The sequence below is a fragment of the Panthera uncia genome, unplaced genomic scaffold, assembly GCF_023721935.1.
Source record: "Panthera uncia isolate 11264 unplaced genomic scaffold, Puncia_PCG_1.0 HiC_scaffold_462, whole genome shotgun sequence".
In the NCBI taxonomy this organism is placed as follows: domain Eukaryota; kingdom Metazoa; phylum Chordata; class Mammalia; order Carnivora; family Felidae; genus Panthera; species Panthera uncia.
The window spans coordinates 22,653-45,434 of NW_026059608.1; the positions used below are offsets into that span (position 1 = coordinate 22,653).

Consider the following 22,782-nt stretch of genomic DNA (forward strand, 5'->3'; position numbering starts at 1 on the left):
ATGGGTATTACCATTATTCCTAATTAACAGGTATGGTAAACTGAGGCCCACAGTGGGTGGGTAACCTGTCACGATCACATAGTTAGAGGAGAGCCTGGCTCTGCCCTTTGCCACTTACGGCCCCTCCTGCCTCCATCCAACCCTTCCTCCAGTCCTCTCCCTCAAGAACTTTCTTACAGGCTGTGTGTGACATGTCAAAGGTCTCTCCTTACCCCTCACTATGGAACCAGAACAGGGCTGTGTGAGACAGACCTGGGTTCTACCTGGACCAGAGACTTTGCCTCTAAGCCCATTTCTTCATTGGTAGGTTAGAGGTCCAGATGGCCTCAACCTGGACAGGCTGTTGTGGGGTCCCGCAGGGGTAGGACCTTGCATCTAAATGTGGAGACACCATGGACTGGGCCTGCAGCCCTCGTCTTCTGCAGAGTGGCCTCAGTCATGTAACTATCCGTCTGTGTCTCATATGGAGTCGCCGGGAGACTTAAAGGAACACCAGACCCTGGCATGGAGCCTGGTGCACACTTGGTGCTTCCTACAGGACTTACTTTTTTCTCCCCCCAATTCTTCCACGATGAGTAACATTATTGGAAACTTCCTGAGCCAGGCCCTGTTGTAAGCGGCCACGTTTATGAACTCGACTGTTGTAGTAGTCGTGGCTCGCAAAGCAAAGTCCCTGAACAAGCACCATGAGCATCCCTGGGAACTTGCTGGCAGTGCAGACCCTCCGCTCACCCCAGATCTGCGGGCTCAGAAACTCTGCGCGTGGGCTCTGGCACTCTTTCAATAAGCCTCCAGGAGATTCTGGTGCAGCTCAAGTTGGAGAACTAGTCACTTCCAAGAACGCTGGGAGACAGGTGCCACTCTTATGCCCGTTGCACAAAAGGGGAGACCAAAGCTCAGAGGGCTTGACCCCGCTCCGTGTTACATGACTGCTAAAAATTAGGAGTAGAACTTGAACTCGGGCCTCCAGGCGCCTGACTCTGTCCTCACAGCCTGGCACTGGACTCTGATGACACAAGGCTTGTGGAAGATGCTAGAGAATCCCAGATCGTGTCGGTGACTTAGGCCCCAGAAAATGGACCAACCCCCGCCCCCCGCCCTTCTAGTGCAATGGGAGGCTCCCACCCGCTCCCAGGGACCTCACAGGCACAGCCACAGCCATTTCCAACCCTTTATTGGGGCTCTGTCAGCCCCAAATAAATATAATACATTAAACCCAGAGCTGAGGGCATCGTGCACCCCAGAGGCACCCCCCACAACCCCAGCTGGGCAAAATAAGTTAGCGGGGGGCCTGCCGAAGGCCAGGCCAGCTCCCTGGCTAGGCAGGCGATGGCAGCTGGACTCGCACACGCTGATCTAAAGTGCATCTCGGTTCTGTGGTCCCCATGTCTGTGTGGCCCCCGGCTGGGCCACTGGGAGGGGCGGGCGGGAGGCTCCCGGCGCTCACACCGTGCCAGCAGTGGCCGCCGAGGCTCTGTGTCCATCTGTCCGTTAGGGGGGTCGGCCACATGGCTGGGTGTCCTCAGGAGAAGCTGTCGTCGGGCCGTGGCTGGGAGTCGAAGGGCGGGTCTGAGACCGTGATGCCTTGATGCAGCTTCTCCAGAGAGAACTTCATCTGGGAGGAGGAAGTGGGCAGGGCAGGGGGTGAGTACCGGCAGGGGTGACGTTCCTCCCCTTCACGCAGTTGAGGGACTGGGCAGGGTCCAGAGAGGCCACATCCCCTGCCAAGGTCACCCTGTGACAATAGTGGAGCCACACTGCACCCAGTTTAACTTCCAAGGTGCTGGAGATGGAAGGGGCCCAGGTGGCCCAGGTTCAAGTTGCAGCTCTGCTACGTACCGGGTAGCCTCGGGCAAGCCCCTTAACGGTCCCAAGGTCCCTCCGCTGAAAGACGGGTCAGTCACAAACCTGCTTCACAGGATTATTTCAGGGATCCGATGGGCAAACACCTGGCACTTGGCACACAGGAAGCGCCTGATACACATCGGCTACTCTTATTCTCCGCTGTGTGACCTTGAGCAAGTCCGAACTTCTCAGACCTTAGCACCCCCATCTAATAGATGGGGAATAACAAGAGCATCCCTCTCATAGGCTGGCCACGAAGAGCAAATCAGTGGGTCACAGCAGCACATGGAACAGCCCAAATCAATCTGTGGCTGCTGCTAACAAGTCTATGAAGTTGACCCTGTGCCCTCGGCAGTTAAGGGAGGAAAATAATGGGAATTTAACTCAGGATGGGGAGGCCCTGCCATCCCTCTCTGTGAGCGATGTGACCCCAGCCTCAATGCCTTTCCACCCTGTTCTGCACGGCCCTTCCTAGCACGAGCGTCTCCCTGCAAGTATGACCTCAGGGTGCAACGAGGCCCCTAGACGCGACTCCATATCACGGTCTACGGTGACCACACGTGATTTCACCATTACCCGCCAACTTGGGCTCTGATACCCTTGGGCGTCCAGCCAATACCAGCCAGCTCTCGGCTTCCCACACACCCCCCTCCCACCTAAGGCACTAATCCAGGACCTGACATTTATGCTGACCCACCACCACATGAATTGGGCACCTACTGTGCGCAGGCACTGGGCTCACACTAATGACAGCAAACACGTGTACGGCGTTCACTCTGAGCTTGACGTTGTTCATACGTGAACTCACTTGATTTTCACAACAGTCTTTGAGGGAACAGCTCACCATCGTCCCGCTCGCAGAGGAGGAAGCCAAGGCTGGCAACGGTGAAGTCACTCGCCCAAGGTCACACACCAGAATCTGAACCTCAACATCTGAATAGATGCTGCCACCATACTAGAGACAGCGTCTGGAGCAACCCCTTCTGGAGATCTGACCCCAGCATCCTCTGGAGAAACTCTTTCCCACCTTCACGTGACCCTAGTCACCCCGCAGCGGCCGTGGGGTTCAAGGACCAAGCCTCGCCTACCCCCGGCCTCTGTGACTGGCTCAGGGACGGGCCTGTGACCCTAGCAGCCAGTGAGAATGAACGCTTTCCTTTACATGTCAGCCTAGAGCTGCAGGTACCACCCTGGTCAAGGGTGGGAGGGGAGGATGCCCAAAACAAAGCCAGCCCTGGGGGTGAACAGAGTCAAGAGATGGAATGAGGGTGGCTGGATCCAGCCATGCCTGAGGTCAGACACCCGTGGATATTTTTCCTAGGACGAGGGCCAATTCTTCGATTTGTCCAGCAACCCTGGGAGCTGGGGACTATGAATGGCTTCCTCATTTTACGGAGGAAGAAACTGAGGCCCAGATGTGTCTGCCACATGGTGGGATCTGACCACAGGGCCCTTCGGCCCCAAAGCCGCACCTCGTCTAGGAGCTCCACGGAAGCCCTCAGGATCTGCCTCCACTTGTGCACCTCGACGCTGTGGAACTGCTTCTGCAGGGCTAGGATCTCCGCCCACTCCGTGGCCGTCTGGGGGAATTTGCTGTAGGGGATGCAGGGCTTGAGTGGGGCGGTCGTCTTTCCCACCCTACCCAAGTTCCCAACCCCCTCAGGCCACCCACTCACCCCTTGGCCAGGGCCAGACTGTGCCAGGACTCGAAGGTATGGGCCGTCCTTTCCAGAGACCAGAGGCGGTAAAAGAGGAGGACATTGAGGGCGATGAGGACGATGAGGCTGAGGGCAGGGGTCAGAGGTCAGAGGTCAGAACCAGCACGCAGACACTCCCATAAGTCAGCACCCACACAACCCCACCTCGAAGAGCACCACAATTACCCCCTTCTCAGAGGAGAAAGTGAAGGTTCAGAGAGGGTGAGAGACACGCCTAGGGTCACACAGTCCACAAGCAGCAAAGTCAGGGTTCAAATCCGGGCCTGACACCCACACCCCCTAACTTGCACAGCAGGCTGCCTCACTGGGAGAGCTGGGGGCACTGAGTGGGGAGAAGGGGCTGCGGCTGGGACTGAGGCGAGGGGTGCCAGGGATGCGGGATGCGGGGCCCTACCTCACACAGATCCTGAGGCGGCAGCAAGGGGGAGACAAAGAGGTGAGAGCCGCCCAGCCCTGAGAGCCGCCCCGCCCCTCCGGAAGCATGCTGCACTGCCCCGCTCTGGACTGCCCGTGCTGGGAAACTGAGGCCCAGAGTGTGTGACCAAGCTGACTGTCACTCCCCAGGGTCTGCTGGGAGCTCAGACCTCACTTCCAGGTCCTCGGAGTGCCCTGCCCCCCACGTCCCCTACCGCCCCCCAGGCCTTTGTGCACATTAGCGTCTCAGCTCAGGAATCCTCTACTGTCCCAGGAAGCCTTCCCCTGCCTCCCACAGCTTTCCCGTCCCGGCCCTGTCCCCCAGCACTCTGGCCTGGTGTTAGGCCCGTTAGTCACTACCGTGTCCCCAGTGTCACCCAGGTTAGGGTTGGGTACAGAAAGTAGGAATGAGATGTGTCAGTGACAGTGCTCCTTTTCCGTATCTCTCCTGGAGCACCTCATTCCACCTCCTTTGGGTGCCTGCTCCCCCAGAATGCCCTCCCTGCCCCCTGGGCAAGGGCAGGCCCTTCCGACCTCCCAGAGCCCCCAGGGCTTCCCTCTTCCAGCAGGACACGCTTCTCCATGACCCACTGAGCAGCACACTGTGTAAGGAGCTCTGGGCACCTTCCAAACATCCTCTCCTTTCGTCTTTGCCGGGCTAGGAGGTGTGCCCATGCTCCCGCTTCAGGAGAGGCCCAGAGAGGCCAGGCACCTGCCCGATGTCACACAGCCAGAATACAGATCCAGGCCTGGGTGACCCCAAAGCCCGAGCCCCTTACTCACACGACGCTGATGAGAACAAGGGCGCTGGGGATGCCTGCCCCGGGGCCCTGGTCCACGGACGGTTCCGAGAAGCGCGAGCTGAGGGAGCCTGAGGAGAGCACCACGGAGTCAGACAGACCCATCTCGGCATGACCCCCCCAAGCCCCGCTCCTCCGCCTGCCCTGCCCAGGCCTGAGGGGACACACCCGAGGTGTGCATGCCAGCCCGGGCACAGGGGTCAGGGTCCGGGTGCTGGGGCCCATCGCCGTGACCCCTCCAGCTCAGGGGCCGCTTCCGCCTCCGCAGGCCTGACAGCAATCCCCGGGCATCCTTCCCGCCTTCCTCCAGGGACAGCTTCTCGGCTTTGGCAAGCTCTCGCTCTGTGGACACAGGAGAGGCCTCTGCACGGCTGCCCCTCGCCAGGCTCCGAGCCCGTCCCTGCCCTGGCCAACCTCCGGCCCCTACCCAGGTGGTGGAAGTAATCTTCGATGCCACTCCACGAGTTCTTCTCGATGAGTGACTTCACAAGGCTCCAGGGCTGTTTCCGGTAGCGGATCTCAGAGGACACCCTGGGGTTGGGGAACAGGGCGAGGGGGTCGGGGTCTGACTCCAACCTCACAGCCCCACTCCCCAGGGGGAGCTCTCCTTCCACCAATTCAGAGAGGGCCGGTCGTCACCCATAGACACACACCTTGACAAGTCTCCCGACCTTCGCAGCGCCCACCCACGCCGGCAGCTGACCCCGCACCTCCTTCCCGACTCTTCCATCCTGCCGCTGTGCCCCAGCTCCACACGGAGTCTGAGACAGCTCAGCACATCCCACTCCTGATCTTCCCCCGAAACCTATTCCTCCCCACCTTCCCCATCACAGTCAATGGCAGCTTCATCTTTCTATTGGCTCAGGCTGGACACCCCCAGGTGCTCCTGACACGTCTCCCCAGGAGAAGGGATTGTCTGGTTTGCTGCACCCCCACCGCCTGGAACAGTGCCGGGCACAGAGCACATAACCCACAGCCAGCAAACAACTAAACCGATCATCGTGCACTCAGCCACTCACTCGCCTCCGGCTCAAACCCCTTCCACGGATGGGGGAGAGGTCCCCGGGGCTGCCCTCGTCTACCCTCCGCTGTTCAGGGTTCAGAGAACTCAGGGACCCAGAACGTCTGCTCCTCTGCGGTGGTAACCCACGTCGTGCTGCGGGCTCAGGGTGGAGACAGAAGGGCGGGGACCCTGGGAGCAGCAGGGTGGCCGGCGAGGGGCCAGGCCGCCGCTTACCGGAGTCGGGCCTTGTTCCGGGCAAGGCCCAGGATGCAGTAGCGGTGGGCAGTGTAGAAGTAGTCCTGGTAAGGGATGCCCTGCGTCAGCACCTCGGAGTCCACCACACATGCGCCTGCCTGCGGGCCGCGCCGGAACAGCGTCTGCGGGGACGAGGAAGGAGGAAGCGGTCAGGGGCACGCCACCCGGCCACGCCACCCAGCCCGCCGCTCTGCCTGGCCCACCTGTGTCTCCACCACGGAGGCGCTCTTGGGGCCCAGCGGGTTGCTGATGGGAATGGTGTAGGTCAGCACTCGGCGCTGGTGGCACTTGCTGTCCCCGCTCCAGGGACTCAAGGTCACATCTGGGGGAGGGAGGAACAGGATGAGACCATTCTCCAGTTTCTGCCCACAGGCCATAGGAGAAAGCCTTTTCGGGTAGTTCCGGTTCTCTCGGGACTTGCCCCCAAACCCACCCCACCTCCAGGCCCCCCACCTTGGTGTCTGCCCCACCTTCCTTCTAGACACCTAAAACTTCAGGTGTCGGTAATTCAGAGCTGGGACTTCTCCCTACACTTCTCACCCATGCTGGGGCCTTCTTGCAGCCTCAGCTTCCCTCTCTGTACCAGTCCAGGCTTCTCCCCTGAGCCTCAGACCCAGGGTCCTGTGACCTCCTGAACACCTTCTCTTGGAAGTTCTCCAGATACCTCACACCCACCAGGTCCCACGCTGGCTTCCGCACCCCCCTCAGCCTCCCCTCCTCTCGGGGTGCCATCGCAGGGGCAGCCCCATCATCCCCCAGGTTCCCCCCGGAGGCCTGGGCCTGCCCTGGACACTCCCTCCCCTGGGTATCCACTTGACGTCCTGAGCATTGCTCCTGCTTCGGCCCACCCCTGCCCACCCAGGGTCCCACTGCAGCCCCCGGGAATTTCTGGCCTCTGTCTCCACCTCTGAGGTCCAGGGGGTAGCTTCTTAAAGCCAAGCGTGTGCCCTGCCCCTAACCTGCCTAGAATACTCCCTGGCTCTCCAGGGCCTCTGGACAGAATCGGAGTTCGTCAGTCTGATGTCAGTCTCTCCGGGACATAAGCATAGTTTTGAAGACCGTGGGGCCCCAACTCAAGGCACAGTCTTACTCATTCTGCAGGGGATTTACATGGTTCATTTCCATGGACAGAGGAAAAAGAAACAGAGAGAAACTACCTTCTGACTAGCCCCTCCCCAGCCTGAATCTTTCAACTGGTCCCACAGGCAACCCTTCCACGTCACCTGGCGCTGGGGCTCCACCTCGCCACACCTGGCCACAGAGGCCCGGCCTCAAGGGACTCTCCCAGCGCCTGCCTCTGGTCTCAGGACCTCTGCAGATGCCTTGCTGGCCTCCTGGGTTTCTCCTCCATCTGCTCCCCCTTCCCCAGAAGAGTTCCTCCTTCAGGCCTTGGTCTCAATTTCACATCCTTCCAGCTGCTTTTCTGGATACCCCTCAGATCACAGCTACCCCTCTGACACTCACAGTCTCGGCACATCTGTGACTTATTTGTGTACCTATTTACCTTCGTTCTCACGAGATTCTCGAGTTCATCTGGCCTGGCCTCTGCACAAATCTGACAGACCGGGCACTAAAGGTGTGATCGTGAACTTGTATTTATTAAGCGCTTACTATATACTACCGTTCTAAGGCACTTTTCTAGCATTAACTCACGTAGTTCTTAGGAGACCTGGATACAACAGGTACTATTATCACACCCCCAACGTACACAAGAAGAAACCGAGGCAGAGAGGCTCGAAACCCGGCGCAAGGCCACTCAGCTAGTTAAGAGGCAGAGCCAGTCCGGTCTCACAGAATCTGCTTCTAAGCCCGCAAGGGCACCACATCTGCACAGCAGCCACCTGCTGTCTCCTGCTTCCTCCTCCCCACCCACGCCCCGTGCCTGCACAACCTCAGCCCCCTGACCTGTGAACTTGCACTGCTGCAGGAAGCCCTGCAGGAAGGGCGAGTCCGAGAAGAGCATCTGCTGGAGCCGCTCGGCACCCACGTGGAAGACTGAGTTGATGAGCAGACGGCCAGAGAGGTCAGGAAGCAGGGCGGCCAGGTCAGCTGGGTGACGGAGAAGGGCAGTGGATGATGCATTCCTCCCACCTCGGAGCGGCTCTGGGTGGCTGCCCCCTTCCACTCCCAGGCCTCGTACGGTGGACGGGCAGACCCACCCTCCAGGGCTGAACGCAAGTGGAGCGCCCACTGCTCGGCCCCTTTCAGCCACAGGCTGGCTTTAGGGTGGGCATGTGCCCCAGGGTCAGCCAGTCAGAGCCACCAGGATTGGTTCAGGGGTGGGCCTGGGCTCTCAGCCACAGTGATTGGCTCCGGGCTGGGCTTGTTGCCCAAGTTGGACCACACAGACCAACCCTAGAGGTTCTGGTGCAGCCCCTGGGAAAAGCGTGCTTTTTCTCAACTAGGCTTGTCTGGGGCGGGGCTGGGGCTCTCTGTGCCCCCACAAACACAGAAGCTACCTGTGAACGAAGCTGGCACAGAGAAAATGGAAATAGTCATAATAATAACAACAGCAGCAGCCAACACTAACGGGCCTGAGCTCTTTACGGATGTTAACTCATTTTAGCATCCTTAACACCAACCCTATGAAGTAGGTATTATTACTGCCAACCCCATTTTTCAGGTAAGTAAAATGAGTCTTGAAAGAGATTAAACAATTCGCCCAAGTTACATAGCTAGGAAGCCGTGTGGCCAGAAATTGGGCCTCGGCAATCTGGCTTCAGAGTCTGTGTTCTTATCTGCTCTGCTCTGCTGCCTTCAAAGCACCGCTAAAGACACACAGATTTCTAACACCGCCATCTGTATGCCTTACCTGCCTGCCCACCCCCTGGATTTCAGTCCCATGAGCCAGCAAATCCCTTGCTAATGCCAGCCTGTGTAAGGTTTATCACACATAACCGAAGAGAAGGACTCGGGCCACCTGTCTCACCTTCCTCCCCTGTGGACGAGGAGGAGTTACTCGTGTCTGTCAACAGTTCCTCACTGGGCAGCAGGTCCAAGGGGCCCAGGGAGGTGGGCCCATCAGGCGGGGTAGGCTCTGCGCTCGGGGGTTCAGCCACCGGCGTCACTGTCTGGCTGGAGGAGGCGTCGGGCTGGCTGTCTGTCTGCTCCTCCTTGTCCTCCTCTGCCTGCAGAGAAAGGGCTTAATCCAGCTTTGTCCCACCGCCATTCCAGCCCGAGGGCCCCCGTGTACCTACACTGGCCATAAGGACTCAGTGCTGTAGGGAAACCAACGCTGGAGGGTCACGTGGGCACGTAAAGCTTCCAGCTGAGCATGTCACAAGGGGCCCTGGGGCTGCCCGGATAAGGGCCCCTCTCAGTCCCTACCAGGCCCATCTTGGGTGACTGGGCCATAAGCCTTCTGATGCCCCTCCTGCCCACTGGTCCATCCTGTCCATGCCTTGTCTCCTACTTCATCTGTCCATCTGTAAGTCCATCTGTCCATCCGTCCCTTGCTTCTTCTGTCTCTTAGCTTTTCCCTGTCTGTCTGCCCTTGAGCTGATCGCTCTCACTCCCCGTTTTCTTTGCCATCTTTTCAGGTCCATCCCATCCCTCCATCCATCCCCTCCCCACTGCCCCCCTCAGTCCGTCCCTCTCCCTGACACCACCACCCCCCTTCCCCTCTCTCGCCATCAGCATCCTCTCTGTCCCCCATCCTCCGCTCACCCCGTGGTCTGCATCGCTGCTGGCCCGGGAAAGGTTGGGGGTGACGCGGCCACGGCGTGAACCCACCGGGCTCGGCTCCTGGCTATTGTCAGCTGCCCCAGAGGGGGTGATGTCACTCAGGGCGATCACATCTCCCACTTCCTTGGGGTTCCTGTGGGGTAAAGGAGGGTGTGAGATGTCTATATCTCTGAGACCCCCCACACCCTCCTGGTCGCCCGGACCGTACACCCACCTCAGTCCAGCCAGGACTCCCAGGAGCTCTGCACACAGCCCCTTCTGTCTCCCCCCACCCCAGGAGCCAGCCACCAGCCTCTGACTCACCCCAGACCGTTCAGCTGCAAGGGGCAGACGTAGTCCTCATCCTCGCTGGTGAGGCCCAGCTCTGAGCCGTAGCACTGATGCACCAGGTGCCAGAGCTCGCGGGGACTCAGCGTCTGGGCAGGCAGGACATGGGGTTGGCCTGAGTTTCCCTGGGCCCAGAACCCTTGTTACCCCAGTCCCCACCAGCCCTCCGACGCGGCGCTCCCCCGGCGTCCACAAGGGGGCAGCCCTCACCCAATCTGGCTCCAAAAGGTCTGGCACCAGGAGCCAGGGCCATCTGGACTTTCCCCCTGGGTCCTCACGATACTCCCGCGTCTACAGGTTAGCATCCCCAGACTTACAGAGGAGAATATGGGGGCCCAGGGAGGGGAAACCACGCGCTGAGGTCACACAACTGACTGGGGGCGACCCAGGGATTCAAACCCAGCCGGACCCCAGAGCCAACGCACCCTCCGCCAGGCCATCCTGCCCCTATCTTCCTTAGTGCTCCTGGCCAGAGCGGCAAGGCCGACAATGAAATGGTAGTAAAAAGTTAAGAGCAGCAGCAGCAGGGGCGGCCATCCACTGAGTTGTTACCAGGCGCCAGGCACTCTTCCAACCCCCTCCCGCGCACTCACTGAATCTTTAAAAACAATTCTGTGAAGCGCTAACGCCGTCAGTTTAAGGCAATGACGCTGAGGCGCAGAGGTGCTCAAGTGGCGGGGCTGAGATGGGTCCCGGGGAGGGGCCGGTCTGGCACCCTGGAGCTAACCATTGGACGGGTCTGCCCCACAAGAGCTGACCCGACTGAGCACGGATTCTGGGCTCAGCCCTGGAGCTCTGAAGTAGGGACTGTCCCTATCTGAAGGGATTCAGCGACCTGCTGGTCACTCAGCTCCTCAGGGATGGGGCTGGAATCCCAGCGCTGGCAGGCTGGCTCCAGGCCCTGAGCTTTGAAGCCTCCTCTGCCCCCACCCTCCCTGGAGACCCTGCCGCCGCACTGTCCCTCCCCAGGCTCCTACTCCAGCACCCTGGCCCCTGAGGACGGGTGTGGCTAGAGCCACCCCAAGGGGACAGGACAGGAGTGCAGCCAGAGAAGCAGGCTTGGCCTTCTGGGGTGCCGCAGGCCAGCAGGAGCAACCTACTCGACACCTATCCACCCTCCCTCCCTGCCAGCAGAACCCCAATGTGTTTGGGGTGAGAATCTTCCCCACCCCTAGGGATAAATTATAACTGGCTTACATCAAGTTTTCCATCTTTCCTTTGCAACTGAGGGTGGTCATGCCACCCAGTTCTAGCCAAAGAAGTGCAGAGCCCCCCTTTAAAGGGGGTTTTCCCTCCCTGATAAAGGAAAGTCCCCTTTCTATCCACCTGTTTCTCCTTCACATCTGGGACACTCACGTGAGGGCATGATGCCTATAGCTGTAGCAGCCATCTTGCAACCACGAGGCAAAAAGCATGTGGACAAAACATCAATATGCAGAGGGTGATAGTACGGAGGAACAAACAAGAGCTTGGGTCCCTGATGACATGGGGGAGCCCTCAAATCCACCCTGGACTGCCTGCCTCCAGACCTCTAGTTACATGAGCGTCAGCTGGATATAGAACCTAACCGCAACAGGTCAGAACCCCAGCTCTGCCACACAAAAACCCTTGTGGCCATGGGCAAGTCTATCGCTCCATGCTTCGCTGGTGAAACAGGTAATAACCACGCTGCCTCGTAGGGTGGTTGTGAAGATAAGGTGAATTAATTCATGTAATGCTCAGATCAGCGCCTGGCACCCAGTAGCACCATAAGTATTAGCTGTTATTATTACTTTATGAACTCAGTATCTGTTTGCTTAAAGCATGTTTGGTTGAGTTTTCAGTTACTTGCAGTCGACTATATCCTACGTAAACTCATGCAACCACGGTAGGCACTGTGGGAGGGTCTGCTCAGGCTGGCGCACAGCAGACCACCAGAAGGCGGGAAGTCCAGGGGCACCTGGGAGGCTCGGTCGGTGAGGCGTCTGACTCCTGATTTTGGCTCAGGTCATGATCTCACGGTTCGTGGATTCGAGCCCCGCATCGGGCTCTGTGCTGACAGCTCAGATTGGGATTCTCTCTCTCCCTCTCTCTCTGCCCCTACACCGCTCTTATGTGCTCACTCTCTCTCTCAAAAATAAACTTTAAAAAAAAAAAGAGAGATGGGGTAAGTCTAAAAGCCCTTACTCAAAACCTGTGGGGCAAGATGTAATTCAAAATTAAGCAGTTTGGGGGTTTAAAAAAGCTAATACAGTGCCTATACTGTATATAGCAATACGGTACCGATAACAATAACTGTATTATGCTTAGTATTCAGTACGGTATATACCAAAGGTTCTCAAAGTGTGGTCCAAGGATTTCTGGGGGTCCCCAAACCCTTCCAGGAGATCCATGACACCAAAATTATTTTCGTAAGTATGTTAAGTGTTACTAGCAATATGAGATGTTACTCGCTTTTGTCACTGTTATTCTCATACTGGTACACGGTGGAATTTTCCAGAGGCTACATGACATGGGATGCTGCCTTTTTCCAGGGGCCAATGCAATATGTGCTCCTGTATTCTTGTGTTTGAGAATTCCCCAGTTTCCATTTCTAATACAGTAAATATTGGTAGACATAGCCCACCTAAACAAAAGCTCTTTGGCGTCCACAATTATTTTAAAAGAGTATAAAAGGTTCCTGAAGCCCTACAGTTTGAGAATCACTGGTATATTCTATATTGGATAGATATTATAACTTTATATTGAATTCCAATTATACCTAAGGTGCACCCCAGTCATGCACATTAATATTTTTTGTCCTGAAACACATGAACAGTCACACTGAGATAAATGGAGGCCTGAGCTATACAAGAAGCACATGCGGCCATTTAAGTATAAATGAATTACAACTTAAAATGCAGACATTCAGCTACACTATCCACTTTTCAAGAGTTCAATAGACACATGTGGCCAGTGGCTACCATATTTTGACAGCATGGATGGAGAATACTTTCATCTTAGCAGAAACTTCTATCAGTGCTGATACAGACTACAAATAACCATGCTAGCTCAAGTGAGGTTTTGCAGCCACACATGCAAAGATACCTCCCTCAGCTGAGAGCAGTTTTGATTTGTGGACAATGAATAGTGAATAAAAGGCCATGGGTACGCGTACACGTGGGCAGGCCTGGCACTAGGGCCCGTGGTGGCCCCCTGGTGGAGTCCATAGATGCTGCAGGTACGGCAGGCCTGTGCCCATTCCCCAAGTTCTGGCCCTCCCGGCTCCATGATTTCCCCTAATCCCCCATCCAGGTCCCGTCCAGACCCACCTTTTCAAGCAGTGCATTCTGCCAGAGGCGGAAGATAAGGAGGAAGCAGCGGTCCCGGGCCCCAAAGGAGGTGAAGAAATGCTGCAGGAGAGAGAGGGGTGTGATGGGGTGGGGGACAGACATGGCCTGGATCTCCATCCTGATGCATCCGTTCATTCACCCCTTCATTCACTCCACAGAATGTTTATCCTATGCCCAGCTTGGCAGTGGACGATGCTGGAGTCACTGTGTTGAGGACACGGCCCCCGGCCCTGCCCCCGGAACTCACAGTCCAGGGCGAGAGACAGGTATGGCCCAAAGTGGTTGGGCTGTGATGGGGTGAAGCCCAGGGCACCTTCCCAGTCTCCTTCGGCTAGTAGGGGTGGTCACCCAATCCATGTTTGACCAACAAAACACAAAGGGGAGTCGGCTGTGAAGTCTTCCCACCGTTCCCTTCTCCCTTTCTGAGTCATTAGTGGGAGGCAGCCATCTTGGGACCATGAGGCAACAATCATCAGGACAGAATGGAGTGTCAGGGGAGGCTTCCAAGGATAGGGGGCATCTGAGTTGACAGATATGGGAACTCACGAGGGAAGAATTTTACTAATAATATTATCTCCGAGCAGCTGTGTGAAAGGACAGACTGACTATAGGGACTGAGACGAGGGGCTGATGTGGGGGTTCCAGGTCGGTGGTGATAGGAGCCCAGGCCAGGCCGGTGGAATGGCAAGGGGGTAAAGAGAAAGCAAGGGATCTGAGAGTTCAGGGTGCAGAATAAGCAGGGCTTGGGGCGGGAGGGGCTGGCTAAGACCAGTGACCACAGCCTCCCGAGCAGGTGGTCAGGCTCACCTTCTCGCTCTCAGTGCAGATCTGGATGGCATTGGGGATCAGCTTAGCGGTCTTTTCCTTCTTCAGACACGTCACTTCCTTCAGCTGGATGGAAATCTGAAGACGAAAGGCCAGTCAGAAGAGGCCAGGGCCCAGACCGCCCGGAGCCCCTCCTTGACCCTGAGTCGGCTCACTGTTGTTTCCCAGCGGAAGATGTTGCTGTAGAAGCAGATCCAGTTCTCAGAGAGGTAGAGGCGGCCCTGGAGGAGGATCTCGCGCTGCAAGGCACAGGAGTAATCTGAGGCGGCCGGGGGGAGAGACGGCAGACACCCGAGTCACACACGCTGTGCTGGCCAGCGAGGGCGGGGAGAGGCGCGAGGGCAGAGCTGGGAACCCAGGGCCCGGCCCAGCACTGGGTCTGGGCGTCAGGACTCACCCACAATGAGGCGTTCAGCCTCAGGGAGTTTGCTAAACAGTTTCCGGAAGTCCTCGTTCCGCTGTTTGTATGTGGGGCTCAGCATCTGGGGGAGTTTGGAAGGTGAGTACCCGGATGTGGGTTCACAGCCCTACTTCTGCCCCACAAAGCCCCCAGAAGCCCCTGAGTCTCCTCATCCCCAGACAAGCTCTCTGCAGTTTCAAGTCTAGCTCACGTCTGGCCTCCACTGCCCATAACCCAAAACTAACCATGACGAGAGCTGTCATTCGTGGATTTCCACATAAGCCAGGCCCTGCGCCAAGTACCCACCAGCACCACGGACTCTTAGGGAGTGTTCCCTCCAGCCTTGAAAGGTTGGGACAGTTTCTCAGGAAACAGGCCCGGAGAAGTTAAACAGCTCACTCAAGGTCACACAGGAAGTAAGGAGCAGCACAGAATGTGACCCTAGGTCAGCTGGCCCCCGCACCCACTCCTTGACTGCTACAGCCTGGGGCTCCCGGCCCAGCACCTGCCCCCCTCCCTCGCTCCCCTCCAGCAAGCCCCCTGCCCAGCACTTACACTGTACCAGCTCTGCATCTTCTGTAAGAGAAAGGAGCAGAGTCAGAATGAGCCCCTAACTCCCCCACCCTTCCACTTCTCTCCCCACCCGACCTGGGCTTGCACCAACCTTGCTATTGCGGATGAAGTTCCTGCTGCCCAGGCTCTGGGTGCTGGGGGTCCCAGGCACGCCACCCTTCTCTGAGGAGCTGTCTGACCCCTTCTCCACCATGGTGCCTGCTTCAGGCTCGGGTGGGGGCCGGCTTGAGGGCAAGAGCTGCAGCCGCTTACGGAGAGACGGGGAGCTGCTCGGCGTGCTCCGGCCGGAGTGGGGGGTGGTGCTGGGGGGGGAAAAGAGGGGCATCAGGGGGAAAAACAGGCTAGGTGCGGGCACAGGCTTATTTTAGGAGGCCACACACGAGCCCGCTGATCCCCACCCACAAATTTCTCTCCCCTTCTCGCAGGGTGACCGAGCAGTTTCCTAACTCTGCACCTCGGTGACTTCATCCGTGATCCAGGGGAGATAATACTTGTCCTCATCTGCTTGTTTGGACAGTCAAGTCAATCAACACGTATAAAGTGCTTTTAGTAGAGTCTGGCATATAGGGAGGTCTATTTTTAAAATTAACTTATCAATTCATTTGTAGGAACATTTATGGAGTAGCCACTTTCCAGTCTGTTGCTTCAGCTAAAAAGCCTAAGCGTCTTATTTTTCCTGTTCACTCTTCATTTCTCATCTATTAGCAAGTCCCACCTGCTCTACCTCCAAAATCTACTTCCGTTATTTCTATTATGCCCATTTCCCCTGCTCTAGCCCCCTAGCCCAGCCTCCACCCTCCCCCTCCCAGACACCACAGCAGCCCCCTGTCCCCATCCCCACCCCCCTGCAGAGGGTGAACCCGAGTCAGGTCAGGGACCTCCTTGTAAAGGCCGAGCCCCCCACCCCCTTGGCACCCAAGGCCCTGCTGTGGCCTGTCACACCCTCCACTCCAGCCACCCCAGCCTCCTTTTTTCCCTAAGCATCACCGACAGCATTCCCACATCAAGGCCCCTGCACTTCCGTTCCCTCTGCCCAGAACATCATTCCACAGCCCAGCCTAACAGACTCTGTCTTATTTGGCTCAAATGCTCCTCCTCCCCTGGGGGCCCAGCCCCCCGAAGCCCACCTCACACTACCTCAACTCTTCCTGTTGGCTTATTCGGTTTGCCTATTGTTGCCTCCAACTGTGTGGATTAAGGAGGTCTTGGTTGCCGCTGTGTCCCTGGCACCCAAAACTGTACCCAGCACGCAGTGAACTCCCAACAAACAATGGTGACTACCCGAACGATCTGTGCACCGGCTGGAGCGGGAGCAGCAGAGGGACACTTGGCTCTGTACCAAGACTCCGGCAAGCTCTCTGTATCATTACTTATTCCTCCGGCAACCCTGTGCACGTGACACTATCACCATCCCTGCTTTACAGAGGAAGAAGCTGAGGCATAAAGCAGCAAACCACTTGTCCAAGGAAACACGGCTGCTTCTTTAAAAAAAAATTTGGCGGGGGTGGGGGGAGTGGCGGGGGGGGGGGGGGGGGCAGGGAGAGAGAGAATCCCAAGCAGGCTCCACACTGTCTGTGCAGAGCCCAGTACGGGGCTCGACCCCACCAACTAGGAGATCATGACCTGAGCTGAAATCAAGAGTCGGACACTTAACCGGCTGAACCACCCAGGGGCCCCTTGCACAGTTGCTTTAAGTCAGGGCAGGGTTCTACCTTGGGGCCTTCTATCTACTCCATCCCGAGTCCCTGGACCACTCGGGGCTCCTCAGACTTCCCTCTCTTGCCTCCAAGCCTCGGCACACGCTGTTCTCTCAGTGGAGACTGCCCTTTGCCTTCTTCGCCTAGTGAATTCAAGTGCATCTTCCAGGATTCTTGCTCACCACCCCTCCCTCCTGGACAGAGCCTCCCTGCTGTGCGTCCCCATTCCCACAGATCCCTGGCAGCTCCCATCCTTTCCCGAACCACCGCCCCACCGCCACTCTGCCTCTGCTTCCCCCATCCCAGCCCTGACTACTCCTGGACTGTCACTGCCTGGTGACAGCTCCATTTCCCCCACAGGTCCGTGAGCTCCCTGGTGGCCAGCCTGTTGTCCCGGTCACTGCTCTGTCCCCAGGATTGCTTGGACCAGGACCCAGGGTAGGCATTCATGTCACACTTGTGAATTTGTGGAAGAAAATTGTAAGTAAATAAATGAGATAGGTGGTGACCCAAGTGACTGCCGTTCCCCCTGGACTACTGGAGCTGGCTTCTCCCAGACCTCCCTGACCCCTACCCCCTTCCCGTGCCAGAGGGGGGCCTGTGAACACCTGAGTCAGGTGGGGACCCCCCGACCCCCCCGCCGTACCTGACTCCAGCTAAAAGCCCAGGGCTGGACCTTGTCATCAACCCGTTGCTCACGCTTCCCAGCTCCTGCCTTGGCTGTTCCCTCTGCCCAAACGCCCTTCCTCCCAGATGTCTGGAGGGCTCCTGAGCCTCCTCAGGTGTCTGCTCAGTGGATGCTTCTCCAAGTCTCAACTCTCTATTGAAATCACACTCCCCGCCTCTCCATCCTCCTCCTCCCTCTTCCTCTTTCTCCCCAGCCCTTCCCCCACTTGAACTTCTGGAATCTCTCTCTCCATGCTCCACAGGGGAAGGGGGTTTGTTTCCAGCTGCATCCCTACTGCCTAGAACTAGGCACAGTAGGTGCTCCAAAAGCATCTGCTCCCTGTGGACTGAATGAATGACTGACCCTCTCCCGCCCCTCAGGGAACCCAGATTCAAGCCAGTGTGAGACTTGCCCAACCCCTCAGCGACCCCCGGCCACTTGCTCCCTGCGTGACTTTGGGCAAGTGTCTGCACCTTCCTGTACTTCAGCTCCTTCCTGAATACAATGGGAGTAATAATAGCGTCCACCTCACAGGGTTGTCTGGGGGAGAAAGTGAGGTAATATACAGTTGACCCTTGAACAGCATGGGATTGAACTGCACGGGGTCACTTCTATGGGAAGTTCATTCAACAGATACAGTACACTCTTGTACATGTATTTTCTTTATGTTTTTTTTTTTTTCTTTTTAAGTAGGCTCCATGCCCAGGCTGGAGCCCAAGGTGGGGCTTGAACTCACAACCCCGAGATCAAGACCTGAGCTGAGACCAAGAGTCGGTTAAGACTGAGCCACCCAAGCGCCCCATTTTATGATTTTCTTAATACCATTTTTTCTAGGTTACTTTATTGTAATAATACAATATCGTAATAATATAATACAGTATATAATATACACAGTAAACAGAATAACGTGTTAATCGACGGTTTATGTTATCAGTAAGGCTTCAGATCAACAGGAAACTAAGTAGCTACGTTTTGGGGGAGTCAAAAGTTACACACCAATTTTCCACCGCGCGGCAGATCAGCCCTCCCTAACTTCTGTGTTGTTCAAGGGTCAAGCGCACATGAAGCCCAGCGCGTGGAAGGCACTCCGCTCTGATCAGTAGGGACTAGGACTAAAATGGAGGACAAGGACCGGCCATCGCCCCAGCGCACCTGTGTCCAAGATGCAAACGCTGACCCCGACAGGCACCATATAAACACCTCAGCCTGGGGCTCAGAGCCCAAACTGACCCCCAAGCTCCACCATTCACTAAGCATGCACTGAGCACGTGCCCTGTGCCAGGCACTGGGGACACAGAAGTGAGCAAAACGGATACCTTCCCTGCCTGCAGGGACCTGACATTCGGTTGGGGAACAGAGATGACCGACAAGAAAACGTGTAAACGAAGACGCTGATCTCAGACGCTGGTCTGTGCTATAAAGCAGCACAGCTCGCAGCACCGGCAGAGCAGGAAATTGTGAGAAATGCAGATTCGGGGACCCAGGACCCACCTCCAGGTGGGGCCCAGGAGACTGGTGCATGTTCAAGTTTGAGGACCACAGAAATAAATGAGGGCTAAGTGGGCGGGTGGGTGGAGTGCGGGGCACACTTGAGCTGAGCCTGAGGACAAAGGGCAGCTCTGGCAGGGGAAGACTGTTTTAGGGACAGAAGCATGGAGTTCAGGGACAGGACAGAGCCTGGCAGGTCTGAGGAGGACTGAGGTGGCCAGCGGGGCTGGGGAAGGAGGACAGGAGGGTACAGGCCCACCTGCAGGACGCGAACCTTGGTCAGGAGCTCGGGCTTCACCCTGAGGGCACTGGTGAGCTATGCAAGGGTTCTGAAGGAGGGGGTGACCGCATTCCTCCCCTGCCTCATTTTCTCACCTCTCTACCCTAAAATGCAGACCCTCTCCCCTTGTCCTACCCTCCCACAGCCCCAGGTCTAGGGGGCTGGTCCTTAGGACTAGGCCAGTAACAGGTCCAATAACACACAGACGGGGCAGGTCTCTCACCCCCAGATGTGGCTCTTCGTAGGAGGAAGAGGAAGTGCTTGAGGGCAGGCACAGCCCTGAGGCTGCCCAACCAGACAGGCTGCAGCAGAGGGAAGGGAAGAGCCCGTCGTGGCTGAAGGACCGTTGGCGGGGGGAGGGGGCAGGGACTCGGAAGAGAACCGGGTTTTGCCCCTGCAGATACGGACTTCCTGGACCTAAACAGCCCTGAGCTCTCGTCACAGAGGAACAGACGCACACGCAGGTGTGCATAAAAGGGAAACCTGGTGTGGGTCCCACACAGCCAGCATCACAGGCAACCGTACTTCCCCACAGTGCAAGAAGTCTCCCCCACCCCACACCATCCCAGTCACGTATGCACACACACCACGGAGTCACAACCGGACACACAGGCAACTTACAGTGACACCTGGAGCCCACACACGGCAGCGGTATCAGGGTGTGTTACCCTCACGCAGGACCACAGTGTGCCAGCACTGACACACGCAGCTGCAGCATGACAAGCGCGCTACGGTCACAAAGTCCCAGACGTCACACACACACACATGCATGTGCGTGATGCATACATGCAGCTGCAGAGGGTCACAGAAACCATAGAAAGTCCCGGATAAATTACAGGCACACATACAGCCACGAGAAAGTCTCAAAGAGGTGAAAGCAACAGCCGCAGAGGAACAACGTCAGTAAATTTAAGTCACAGGCTCAGCTCGACTCTCCTGATGTTCACCAACTGGTGGGGAAGACAAAGGGAAGGCCTGCTCTAACGTGGCAAGGGATGGAAGTGCCAGCTATGTCACCGCCAGAGAACCCAGACACTCACAAAGCCATGAAGGACCCAGGAGGTCATGGCCACATCTTAATAGCACAGTGGCCAGGTATTGAAATAACGTGTGGGATGTGCTTTCTCAACTGCAACAGGGGAACAATGCCAGGTCTCACTGCTCCAGAGGGTCAAGGGTACACCCCAGGTCTCAGGAAAAAGGGTCCCAGGCCCACTAAAAGCCACAAGGGATTTCTTCCTCTTGCTCTTCACACACATAAAGCCCCAGAGTGTCTCAGCTGGACACACAAAGCCTAGGCACACGCAAAACTGTCACATATGAATACACTCTGGAACCTTCACACAAAGATGGAATTAGAGGTAAGTTACAGGCACAACCCCCCAACCCCAGGGGGAGCCAGCCACACATGCCAGGCCCCAGACACACAATGTCACATGTGGACACACACAGGTAACTTACATTTGTACAAAGAGCTAATGCATTCAGAGATGAATTACAGGCACACAGACAGAAAGTGACAGCTGGAAGCACCGTCCCAGACACGTACGCACACACACCACAGAGTCCCAACTGGACACACAGGCAACTTACCGTGACACCTGGAGCCACAGATGAAATGAGAGGAGAATTTCACAGACACACACACTCAACCAGGGAGGAGCACAGCTGTCTGCACACGAGGAGACCCAGACACGCGTACACACACTCCAAAGTCACAACCAGATATGCATAGGTCCGACGGGATGTGATAATACTTCACACCCACACGACCACGGAAGGTCACAGGCACACACGCAGAGCCCCCCGACACACACTAGAGTCACTATCAGACATCCTCAGGGAACTTGCAGTAACACATGGAGCCACAGATGGAGTTTGACGTAAATTACACACACAGTCAAAGAGGATGCACAGTAGGGATACAGGCACGCGCACACACATTTCCAAGACACCTACGATTCATACTGGAAAACATACCGGGCCCAGGGAGTAGGAGGTCAATTCTGGGCCCGCAATCCCAGAGAATTTCAGGCACGAGGCCCCCACCATCGACAGTCCGAGGCTCACGGAGCCCCGCGACAGACAAGGGCGGTGGGAGGGGGCCCAGACCGGGAGGGGCTGCTCACGGGCCCGCCCGGGGGCTCGGTGGCCTGTGAGGGGGCCAGCGGGGTCTAGAGTCCGCCCAGCCTCCACCCCAGGCCCAAAGCCCGGGGTCGGCCTTGAGCTCACCCCTCACCTCCCGCGCCGCGGCCAGTTAGGCCGGGGCCCTCCCCGCAGGCCACGCTCCCCGCGGGATGAGCCCGGGACCCCCACCAAAGCCCCGCCACCCCGGCGCGTCGCGCCCCGTCGGTGACGAGCCAGCCCTGGAGCCTCCCCGCCTTCAGCGCCCTGCCCCCAGGGCGGCCCCGGCCCCCTCCCCGCCCCCACCCGGTCGCCCGCCACCCCCCACCTCGCCGACCCCGCGAGCCCCAACCCCCAGCCTCGCCTCCGACCGCGCTACCCGCAAGCCGAGCGCGCGGTGCCGCCGGCCGGCCGGCCGGCCCGGTCCTCCCGCCCGCCCGCCGCGCCCCGGTCCTTACTCAAACATGGATGCGGCGCGGCGGGCGCGCCCGGCCGCAGGGCACGGCCGGCCGAGCGGGGATGGGCTGAGCTGGGCGTCCCCGCGGGGCACCTGCCTCGCCTTCCGCGGCCGCCGCCCCCACCCGACCGCGCCGCCCGCCGCCCGCCGCCCGCGGCCCGCACAAAGGCCGGAGCCCCGGAGCAGCGGGAGCCGCCGCAGCGTCAGCTCACCCCTCCCTCCCCCGCCCCCGCCCCGTCGCGTCACCGCGCCGCCCCCGCCTGCGCGGGAAGGGGGGCGGTGCGGCCCAGAGGGAGGGCCCTCGGACCCGGGCGGGGGAGGGGCGGGAGGAGGGGCGCGGGCCGGCACCCGGCGGCGGGGGCTGGCCTAGGCCCGGGAGGCCCGGCGGGCGCCGCCAGGCCCGGAGCCGGAGGCCCGCGGCCAGAGTTGGAGATGCTGGGACGCGGAGGGGAGGGGGGTGCACCGGGGGAGGGAGGGCGACGCGGGGAACCGAGAGGAGCAGCTGGGACGCCGGAGATACCGAAACAGGAGAGAGGAAGAGAAAAGATAGAGACTGAGAATCGGAGGAGGCAGAGAAACGAACAGAGGAGAGAGAAGGATAGAAAGAGGAACAGTTGATTCAAAGGAAACCCCGCCATGGCAGTGCCTTGGCACTGGCTGCGACCCTCTCCTCTGGTACCGGGAAAGGGTCTTCGGCTCCAATTCTGCCCCCGGCCGGGAGCTGCCGGCCGCCCGGGGCGGAACCTGAGAGGTGGGACGAAGTTTCTGGGAAGCGGAGGGGTGGGGGCTGCGAGCACCGAGGAACGGCCTCTGGCGGGAACGGGGTGGGGCCCGTAGGCCGCCTCCCTCTTCCCATCCGTTTCCGCACCCCCCCCCGCCCCCCAGTGTTGGCCCAGGAGGTCCTCGACATCTGG

The 22,782-nt window shown here is 58.1% G+C and overlaps 1 protein-coding gene across 3 annotated transcripts; it reads right to left on the minus strand.

Moving 5' to 3' along the window:
- Window positions 1–1,157: 1,157 nt before the first annotated feature.
- On the minus strand, window positions 1,158–22,085 carry LOC125918124 (protein Aster-A). 3 transcript variants are annotated; one of them, XM_049624165.1, is made up of 19 exons: window positions 21,870–22,085; window positions 15,247–15,457; window positions 15,138–15,158; window positions 14,580–14,664; window positions 14,338–14,441; window positions 14,165–14,260; window positions 13,337–13,417; window positions 10,023–10,135; window positions 9,702–9,852; window positions 8,965–9,163; window positions 7,941–8,084; window positions 6,239–6,357; window positions 6,015–6,157; window positions 5,205–5,308; window positions 4,946–5,119; window positions 4,761–4,848; window positions 3,522–3,629; window positions 3,318–3,438; window positions 1,158–1,615 (listed from the first exon to the last, which is right to left on the minus strand). In XM_049624165.1, the coding sequence occupies exons 1-19, from the start codon at window positions 21,875–21,877 to the stop codon at window positions 1,523–1,525; spliced, it is 2,163 nt and encodes a 720-aa protein (XP_049480122.1). In that variant the 5' UTR covers window positions 21,878–22,085; the 3' UTR covers window positions 1,158–1,522. The 3 variants fall into 3 exon arrangements, with proteins under 3 accessions (XP_049480122.1, XP_049480123.1, XP_049480121.1); XM_049624166.1 differs by lacking the exon at window positions 21,870–22,085 and adding an exon at window positions 21,268–21,690; XM_049624164.1 differs by lacking the exon at window positions 21,870–22,085 and adding an exon at window positions 16,437–16,640.
- Between the last annotated feature and the right edge of the window lie 697 nt (window positions 22,086–22,782).